The sequence below is a fragment of the Terrapene carolina genome, unplaced genomic scaffold (genome assembly GCF_002925995.2).
Source record: "Terrapene carolina triunguis isolate 2854851 unplaced genomic scaffold, T_m_triunguis-2.0 Scaffold111, whole genome shotgun sequence".
NCBI lineage: Eukaryota > Metazoa > Chordata > Testudines > Emydidae > Terrapene > Terrapene triunguis.
Window position 1 is genome coordinate 7,815,151 of NW_020664462.1, and position 10,544 is coordinate 7,825,694.

The window sequence follows — 10,544 nt, forward strand, 5'->3', positions numbered from 1 at the left end:
CATAGAAGCACATGGAAGATGACCCCACAGAACAATGCGTCATTTTGAAGCTGATTTATGCCATGTAAATATGTATTTTTAGACAATCAAATCCCTCTAGCTAGCTCCGATGCTCATCAGTGTGGGACCCTTCACAGACTTGAGCTCAGGTTCACACGACTGTGATGGACGAAGCAGCATTGTGGGGTGTGGGTGGGGAACAATCTTTACCTGCACCAGAGTAGGAGCAGCCAAAATGTGACCCTCCCTTTATTTTCTCTCCTGGAAAATCATGACCTTCCCAGTTATTTTCTTGAATGGAATATCACGACGTTTTCTCTAGTTGCTACTTCAGACTTGATATCTGTCCCGGTTACTGAAGCTGAATTCTAGTTTAAACTTCTACTAATGTCTATTGAGTCACAAATCTATGTGGCACCTCTTGATTGCCCCTAGCTCCATGCTTTCTCATTGGTTTAAAACCACAAAATAGAGCTTAGACTGTGGAACGTGGGCATTTCAAATAGTTCCAAGTTGCTTATTTTTGCACTGGAGGTAAATGACAGCTATTTCGCCCTCCTGCTCTCTCTGTTACGGCCGCCAGAAAATGGGCAGTAGATTACATGATGGCACAAGTTTTTATATAACAAAAATCTCAACTGTTGTAAAGAACAAAATTGTCAAACACATAGATGAACATAATTTGTTGGGAAATAGTCAACATGGTTTTTGTAAAGGGAAATCATGCCTCGCTAATCTACTAGAATTCTTTGAGGGGGTTAACAAGCATGCGGACAAAGGAGATCCAGTGGATATAATGTATTTAGATTTTCAGAAAGCCTTTGACAAGGTCCCTCACCAAAGGCTCTTAAGCAAAATAAGCAGTCATGGGATAAGAGGAAAGGTTTGCTCATGGATCGGTAACTGGTTAAAAGATAGGAAACAAAGGGTAAGACCTCTATCATATCCCCCCTTGGTCAGTTTTCAGAATGGAGAGAGGTAAATAGTGGTGTCCCCCAGGGATCTGTACTGGGCCCAGTCCTATTTAACATATTCATAAACGATCTGGAAAAGGGGGTAAACAGTGAAGTGGCAAAATTTGCAGATGATATAAAACTACTCAAGATAGTTAAGTCCCAGGCAGACTGCGAAGAGCTACAAAAGGATTTCACAAAACTGGGTGATTGGGCAACAAAATGGCAGATGAAATTTAATGTTGATAAATGCAAAGTAATGCACATTGGAAAACATAATCCTAACTATACATATACAGTGATGGGGTCTAACTTAGCTGTTACCACTCAAGAAAGAGATCTTAGAGTCATTGTGGATAGTTTTCTGAAATCATCCACTCAATGTGCAGCGTCAGTCAAAAAAGCTAACAGAATGTTGGGAATGATCAAGAAAGGGATAGATGATAAGGACAGAAAATATCATATTGCCTTTATATAAATCCATGGTACGCCCACACCTTGAATACTGCATGCAGATGGGGTCGCCCCATCTCAAAAAAGATATATTTGAATTGGAAAAGGTTCAGAAAAGGGCAACAAAAATTATTAGGGGTATAGAATGGCTTCCATATGAGGAGAGATTAATAAGATTGGGATTTTTCAGCTTGGAAAAGAGGTAACTAAGGGGGGATATGATAGAGGTCTATAAAATCATGAGTGGTATAGAGAAAGTAAATAAGGAAGTGTTATTTACTCCTTCTCATAATACAGGAACAAGGAGCCACCAAAATGAAATTAATAGGTAGCAGGTTTAAAACAAACACAAGAAAGTATTTTTTCACACAACGCACTGTCAACCTCTGGAACTCCTTGCCAGAGGGTGTCGTGAAGACCAATACTATAACGGGGTTCAAAAGGGAGCTAAATAGATTCATGGAAGATAGGTCCATCAATGGGTATTAGCCAGGATGGGCAGGAATGGTGCCCCTAGCCTCTGTTTGCCAGAAGCTGGGATTGGGTGACAGGGCATGGATCACTTGATGATAACCTGTCTATTTGTTCCCTTTGGGGCACCTGGCATTGGCCACTGTCAGAGGACAGGATACTGGGCTTAGTGGACCTTTGGTCTGACCCAGTACGGCTGTTCTTGTGTTCTGATGTTCAACACTGAATTCTCTCTTAGCATGATTTCCCTCTCTCACACAATTTCCCTCTTGTCCTGGGACAACGTTTTTCTGAGGATGTGGGGGAATTGCTTATTGGAAACCAGTTTTTCTGTTAAAATGGCCAATGAACAATTTACATCAAGGACATGCTCAGTCCCCCATGTTACTGGACATGCTACTTGACCCTGAGACCGGTTATGCCATTGGACATATTGTTAGTTCAGGAAAGCTTTCTCTATCCTCCTGCACAGCACCAGCAGTTTATAAAAGGAGAGCAAGTATGTTTTAAGGGAACTATAGATTAGAGTTTGGCTCAGGGGTGGGAAATGGTGTCAGTAAAAGGGAACAGGTCAAGGGTGGAGGACACATTGTTCCATCTGCAGCTCAGGGCTTGTCTACACTACCCGCCGGATCGGCAGGCAGCGATCGATCAAGTGGAGGTCGATTTATCACGTCTGTTATAGATGCGATAAATCGACCACTGAGCGCTCTCCCATCGACTCCGATACTCCACCAGAACGAGGAGTGCAAGTGGAATCGATGGGAGAGCATCAGCTATCGACTTACCGCAGTGAAGACACCGCAGTAAGTAGATCTAAGTATGTCGACTTCAGCTACGCTATTCATATAGCCAAAGTTGCGTATCTTAGATCGACCCCGCACGGTAGTGTAGACAAGCCCTCAGACATCTGCTGAATTGAGAGAGTTAACAAGTGGAGTAGCATGAATGTCACTTTTGTGGTTATTTTATATTTAATCATTTATCACACATCAGTGAATACATTGCCTCAGCGCCAGCGATCCCTTCGTTTTAGCTGAAGATTGCTCAAGCAAAAGACTTTTCCCACCATGTTTCCTAGACTAGAGTTTCTGCCTTTACTAGGCTTAGGCACCGACACAATCAAGTGTGGTACCACGCCTGAGGAAGGTCTAAGCCTTTCCTTTGGTACCAACAAGAGGGACCAAGGAACCACAGACATCTCTGGTGTGCTCCGCACTCGGTGCTCTCTCTGTGTGAAATGAGTTCAATGGTGTCTGAAGTGCTGCCTCCATGAGCAGACCCTTGAGCCTGGCCGCTCTGTCCTTTGAGTGGGGTTCAAACCCCTTGACGATGTGACACCTGTCGTTGATATTTGATTTTCCCAAACACCAGGCATGGGTCACTGGCCAGCATGGATTTAGCACAAGTGTGGCAGGACGTATACCCTGGTGAGCGTGGCATCGTTCTGGCACCCAGCCCTGTACTAAAGAATGAAAAACGTAGTCCAAAAGACCTAAGACTAAACCTATCAGTAAAAAAACTAGCTAAAACTAACTTATCTTAACTAACTAATTCCTAACACAAAGGAGTGAGGGAAGCACTTGTGATAAGTAGTCTAAGATCACTCCAACAACCATCGCTGGCAGTAAGAAGGAACTGAGAGGGGTCAGTGGGCAGCTCCATCCTCTTATACCAGTGCACAGCGGCATAAGGCAATAGAGGGAGCTTGAGCTGACCTGATGGGTACCACTGAGGGAAAAAGTTCTCGAATAACTGTGCCCGAGGCGAACACAGACATACAGCAGAATGGACATGTGTGAGCACTTGATGAAGAACTACATAAGTCGATTCAAGAAGGAGCTGGCCACATTTGTGGAAGAGAAAAGACTACAAAGACGCAGTTACTAGAGATTGGGGATCGCAATAAGGAGATACAGGTTGACTCACTTTTGCTGGGTTTATAAGAAGTCACCTTTAATGACCTACACGGCCTCCTCTTGACCCCTAACTTCTTGGTGGTTTTTCAGAGATCAAACGACTGTTTTCTTCATTCACAAGAAACATTTAAGAGGTAAAAGTTAAAAGGTTCAAATAAGCACTCCTGTGTGCACAAATCTAGTTGTAATGAGCTACTATTAAGCAGTGAAATGCCCATGGTCCACGCTGGCCAAATAAGTTCCTGAAGTTTGTGAGTAACACACTGACAGTGTGTGTGATGCAGCCAATATTATTTAGTCTTGAGGGGACGATAAGATAGTTTCAAGGTGGCAATGCACTGTGCTTGCATACAGGAATCTGAGGTAACGTATTCAAATGGTCAATCGGGCCTCAGTTTGGCAATTGGTTGTAGAACTGATGGTCTCATGTATAACAGAGGAGGGAGAGAGGCCAAGAAGATTTTATGTTGCTACAATGGGGGCCCACCGCAGGACCATTCTGGTGGGATGCAGGACTTTAAAGTAGGCCTCTGGATGGATGGATCAGTGCCAGCAAGGTCCTAATAGAGCAACAGACTATGCCTAACATTGCATGGATGAGTAAGATGTTTGAGGAGGAAGTTTGAAGAGATGCAACTGCATCTAATGTAAGACTGCAATTATTTCTGATTTTTTTCACCACTAGCAGTCAAAATGCAGTTACAATCATTAGCAACTAGCATTGCTTCCCAAACCAGAGGCAACAACAAATCATGAGGAACTCACTTAGGAATTCTCTCTTGCCTCTTTCCATTTGTTATCAGTTCCACAGCTGAGGGTTATGTGAGCATGCGGTATGATAAAATCATAAGCAAAATATAGAGAGCAGCATGAAAGCACAACCCTTCACCTTTCTTACTTGTGTAGATCTATTTAACAAAATGCCCATGATCTTACTGACTTACAATGACTGCTAGATAGAGCTGGTCAAAAATTGGAATTTCTATCCTGTGGGAAATTCCGTAATTTGTTTTCACCCTGAATTGTGGTGAAAAGTCAAAACTTTCAAATTTTCGGTGGAACAGAAAGTTCCAAAATTTTTATTTCTGAGTGAATTTATGAACTGAATTCAAACATTTTATTTCATCTGGTTTGACACTCACCTATGTAACTCTGAGCTGAGCAGAGCCTCGTGGGAGTTGTAGTTCGAATGCCTCGTGCCCCCATTCTCTACCAAGGGCTGGGCTCCTGCATCGGTTCAACCAGAGGAGAGACTGTAGTCCACTCTCGGAGATCAGTAGTCCAGCCAAGGACTGTAGCCTATAGAGAAGTGTGGAATGAGGCACCCAAGCTACAATTTCCATGAGGCATCATGACCACTCAGACACAATTTAATATCAAACTGACCTGAAATGAAACATTTGATTCAGTTAGAGGAACCAAAATATTTTGATTTGGGCTGACATATTTTGTTTTGATTTTCTCAATGTAAAATTGAAAAATGTTGGCAAAATTGAAATTTTTGCATGGAAAGTTTTAATTTTGTGGCAATTTCATTTTCTGTGGAAAAAAATATTTTAACAGAAAATTCCTGATCAGCTCTACTGCTGGACAAGACCCCCTTAACTATAACCAGAGCCATCCCTTGGGTAAGGCAAATCAGGGCAACCGCTCCGTGCAACGTGCTTTGGTGGGCCCCGCATGTCGACATCTCAGTGCCAGATGGGGTGAGGACACCAGCTGTCTGCCTTGAGCAGTGAGCAGAGCAGACAGAGGCAGCCAGCGAGCAGGAGGCAGTGTGGTTTGTCTGGCCCTGCCTCCCCCCCAGACAGCTGGGCTCCCCTGTGGCACCTGCGCACAGATCACGCGGTCCCTGTCTCCTCCCTGGGCTCTTGGGCCCCTGCCGGGCCCCGGGGCAGTGCTGGCAGGAGGTTGCTGCGCACGCAGCTCCCCGGCCCCGTGCGGCCACCCTGGTACCACCATTATTCGAATGCTGAGGCCAAGGAGTGTGGGGATGCCAGCCAAGGCTGGGCAGGAGGCAGCACTGTCACCCAGCGGAAGGGCACCCCCGACCACCAGTGGATGCGCTTTGCGCCAGGTAAACTTCCTCGGCCCACGCCCCGTGGAGCAGCTGGAGCCCCATTGCCCCCATCAGTGCGCCCCGTGCCCCATCCAGTGCCCCCATGGGAGACCCAGTGCACCCCTTGCCCCAAGGGGGGCCCATATAGGCTGATTTGTCCCAGGCCCCACACCCCCCTAGGGACAGCCGTGAGTATAACAGTTCTCCCTGGCCTTTGAATTCTCACCCAGAACTATGTCAGTTATGTAAATAACAACCACTCACTACATCTGTGCACCAGCCACTAAATGGCACATATTTCTGAAAGATATGAATAGTGAGGTCATATCTCCTGTTATTTTTCAAATCCTAACCTATGATTACGACATCTCCACTCATCTGTCATTGAAATATACATAAGAAGGTTTAGTTTGCTATTTAAAGGCTGTGCAGAGGTTTGAGTCCACATTTCACTGTCGTTAGTGTTAAATTTCTGTTTCTTATAAACAAAAGAGAGGTTTTGGTACTATTTACTTTCAATACCTCACTCAAGCCCAGGAAAGCAGCACAGTTTCTGAAGGTGGTCCAGCGGGACAGTGCTTGATCTGGCATTTAAGAGAGCTGGAGTTTGTACCAGCACTGCAACTGTAGATCAGATTTATAAAGGTATTTAGACACTTGAAAATGCAGATGAGTGCCAAGTGGGATTTTTCAAAAGTGTCTAGGCACCTAACTCCCACTGAAATCAATTACAGATAAGTTGACATGGCATAATCCTTCTGTTAGGATTTCAAAAATAACAGGAGATATAACCTCACTGCTTGTATCATTTAGAAATAGGTACTAGTTAATGGCTGGTTCATGGACTGAAATCAATGGGAGTTAGGCATCTAGGTGCTTAGGAAAAACCTACTTGGCACCCAAATATCTTTTAAAATCTCATGCCTGTGTGGCCTAAGAAAAGCCACCACATCTCTTTGGGCCTCAGTTCCCCAGCCAATAAAATGAAGATAACACTACTTATATTATTAAATACAGATATTATTAATAGTAAACTAACTGGGGAAGGGATAGCTCAGTGGTTTGAGCATTAACCTACTAAACCTAGGGCTAGGAGTTTAATCCTTGAGGGGGCCATTTAGGGATCTGGGACAAAAAACCATCTGGGGATTGGTCCTGCTTTGAGCAGAGGGTTGGATTAGATAACCTCCTGAAGTCCCTTCCAACCCTGATATTCTATGAACTGCTTGGGTGCCAGCTCTGCATAATGGCAATGGAAACATAGTGCAATGTTAATGTGAAGTCAATTTAAAAAAAAACTGTGAATCCTGGAAGAAAACTCAGTGGATTAGCAACTGACTATATATATAAAACTCAGTTCCAAATTGTGATTTCTTTTCAACACAATATAGGGGTGAGAGGAAGAAAATCCTAACTGCAGCAAAGCGCTTTGATAATCCTAATGCATAATCTTCTGTAAACACAAATGGTTTCTTCATGAGCGTTATTGTTGAGAGATGGATATACAGTGGATGTATCGACACTTCTCTTTTGCTTGGGTATGATTCTTAAAGGCTTTTGCAGGGTGTGCTTTGACATTGTGGTATAGAGTTCGCTGATTAGTCCTGAGACAGATGGCAGTGAACTCTATTAAGTGCAAATCAACATCTCACCCATTGTCTCACATGCTGGTGACCCTCAATGGAATGTAAAACAGGCTATCTTAAAGAATGCTTCTAAATTAGAGCCGGCATGTATATTACACTAAACAACTGACTCACTTAGCGATCATTGCTTCCTGAGTGACATCTGACCATATAAAACGGAATCACCATCCAAAACTGAAATGAAGTAAAAGTGCTCAGGCTATCAGAAAATCTGCTAGAATTGGAGAGCCAGGAACAAAAACGGTCTGTTGTTTTGGTTGTATTTGTTATGTGGCAGAGAGACACTAGAGAAGACTAACCCAATTGGCACAGTGCACTTCACCTGCTGGCTGGATGTATTGTGTACCTCACTGCAGTCACACAAACCAGGCTCCATGTGGTCCAAAGGACTGGCTTCAGCATCTTTCTACTAGAACACTTTCCACAGTGGATGCCCTTAAAAACTCACCAGTTATAGATTAGGAGCCTGATCTAAAACTAACAGAAAGCCTTTTACTGATTTATTGAGCTTTTGATAAAGCCAGACATAGGAGTCAGTCAATATCAGCGGTATTCCCTATACTTGTAAGAGACAACACCTAGAATGCTGTAAATGCTGAACTCATATTATTAAGTGGGCCAAGGGACTGTCTGTGGAAACTAGAAAGTTTTGAAGGGTGACCACTCCCTGCCTGTGTTACACCTTTCACATGGTTAAGGCAACTCTGAAGTTTATGAAAGAGGAATATAAAAATACTCACAGGTCGATAGATCTTGTAAAGATAACCGACAGGGTAAGAAGAATGCACCCAAATGGACCAGTTTCAAACTGGAAGGAAAAAAAGTTCCACTGTATTTACATGTGTTTGTTTATTGAATATGCTTTTCAGCCCTCGCATAAGGAGATGCACCTCCAACTAAGGTCAATAAGACTCACTCCCATTTACGTTATGGTCTGAATTTGGTCCTTCATCTTTTTCAAACATGGGTCGCATCAGCGTCATACCCAAACCGTTGTTTATACAGTTTTCTACGAAACGTTAAATACTGAAAAAATAACAGCTGAACAATGACAAGTTGAATTTCCTCTCCATGCACCATACCTGATGAATGTTCTGCTGAAGAAAAATGGTCAGATCTTCATATTTTGTGACACTATGTAGTATTAGCTGGAACAAAATGTAAAATAATGCAATTAAAATAGATAACAATAAGCTGGTATAAATCAAGCCTGAATTATTTAAGTAACGAAAATCTGAATGTTTGGCCAGATCCTCAGCTGGTGTAAATTGGATCGGATCCATTGAAACCCATGATGTTCACAACTCTCACTTTTTTCAGCAAAGTTACTAAAATGAGAGCGACAACATTGGTGAGGTAATTGGTAAAGTTGGGAGGTATTGCCAATTCGGAGAAGGATCGGGATATCCTGCAGGGAGACTTGGATGACCTTGTAAATTGGAGTAATAGTAATAGGATGAAATTTAATAGTGAGAAGTGTAAGGTGATGCATTTAGGGATAACTAACAAGAATTTTAGTTATAAGCTGGGGACGCATCGGTTGGAAGTGACGGAGGAGGAGAAGGACCTCGGAGTCCTGATTGACCGCAGGATGACTATGAGTCGGCAATGTGACGTAGCTGTGAAAAAAGCTAATGCGATCTTGGGATGCATTAGGCGAGGTATTTCTAGTAGGGACAAGGAGGTGCTGCTTCCGTTATACAAGGCGCTGGTGAGACCTCATTTGGAGTACTGTGTGCAGTTCTGGTCTCCTATGTTTAAAAAGGATGAACTCAAACTGGAACGGGTACAGAGAAGGGCCACTAGGATGATCCGAGGAATGGAAAACCTTTCGTATGAAAGGAGACTCGAGGAGCTCGGTTTGTTTAGCCTAACCAAAAGAAGGCTGAGGGTAGATATGATTGCTCTCTTTAAATATATCAGAGGGATAAATACCAGGGAGGGAGAGGAATTATTTCAGCTCAGTACTAATGTGGACACGAGAACAAATGGATATAAACTGGCCGTGGGGAAGTTTAGGCTTGAAATTAGACAAAGGTTTCTAACCATCAGAGGGGTGAAATTTTGGAACAGCCTTCCGAGGGAAATGGTGGGGGCAAAAGACCTGTCTGGCTTCAAGATTAGGCTAGATAAGTTTATGGAGGGAATGGTTTGAGGGGATAACGTGATTTTAGTCAATTAGGCAATAACGTGCCATCGCTGGTAAAATGAGGATCCAGCTGGAGAATCTTGTCTGTATGCTCGGGGTTCTACTGATCGCCATATTTGGGGTCGGGAAGGAATTTTCCTCCAGGGTAGATTGGCAGAGGCCCTGGAGGTTTTTCGCCTTCCTCCGCAGCATGGGGTAGGGGTCGCAAGCTGGAGGATTCTCTGTGACTTGAAGTCTTTAAATCACGATCTGGAGACTTCAACAGCTCAGTTAAGGGAAAGTGGGTGGGTCAGCTTATGTGGCCTGCATCATGCGGGAGGTCAGACTAGATGACCATAATGGTCCCTTCTGACCTTAAAGTCTATGAGTAATATATGGTGGGGTATTATCTTACCGACCTTGTCTCGCTCATATCCTGGGACCAACATGACTACAACAACACTTACCAAAATAATATATTTTAAATACTATTTTAGCTATAAAATTCATATATTCTGAGAGCTCTTTTAAAATGTTAGTTCCTGATATGTGAAATTTATTGCATGGAAGTTCATTATTAATTTAAGAATGATCTGTGGGAGGAAGGGCAATTCTTGGAACCAGCTTAGGAGTACCAAATCATTGGAGATTTTTAAGAGCAGGTTAGACAAACACCTGTCAGGGATGGTCTAGATAATACTTAGTCCTGCCATGAGTGCAGCGGACTGGACTAGATGACCTCTCAAGATCCCTTCCAGTCCTACAGTTCTATTATTTCAACAGTGTCTGTTCTTTATCACTGATTTACACCCCTTGATTTTGAGGGGAGTAATAGTCTTGAGGCCAAAACATGGGACTCAGGGTCAGGAGAGATGGTTATATTTCTGGCTTTGCCATGGGCTTCCGGTGTGATTG

General features: G+C 43.3%; 1 protein-coding gene across 1 annotated transcript in view; it reads right to left on the reverse strand.

Annotated features, from left to right (window-relative positions):
• The window catches only part of MINDY4 (MINDY lysine 48 deubiquitinase 4), a 105,394-nt gene that overhangs the window by 35,706 nt on the left and 59,144 nt on the right, over nucleotides 1–10,544 (reverse strand). Inside the window, exons 10-11 of the mRNA XM_026651996.1 lie at nucleotides 8,584–8,649; nucleotides 8,242–8,309 (exon numbers count right to left, since the gene is read on the reverse strand). Of these exons, the coding sequence (XP_026507781.1) occupies nucleotides 8,242–8,309; nucleotides 8,584–8,649 (134 nt within the window). The remainder of the gene's footprint in view (nucleotides 1–8,241; nucleotides 8,310–8,583; nucleotides 8,650–10,544) is intronic.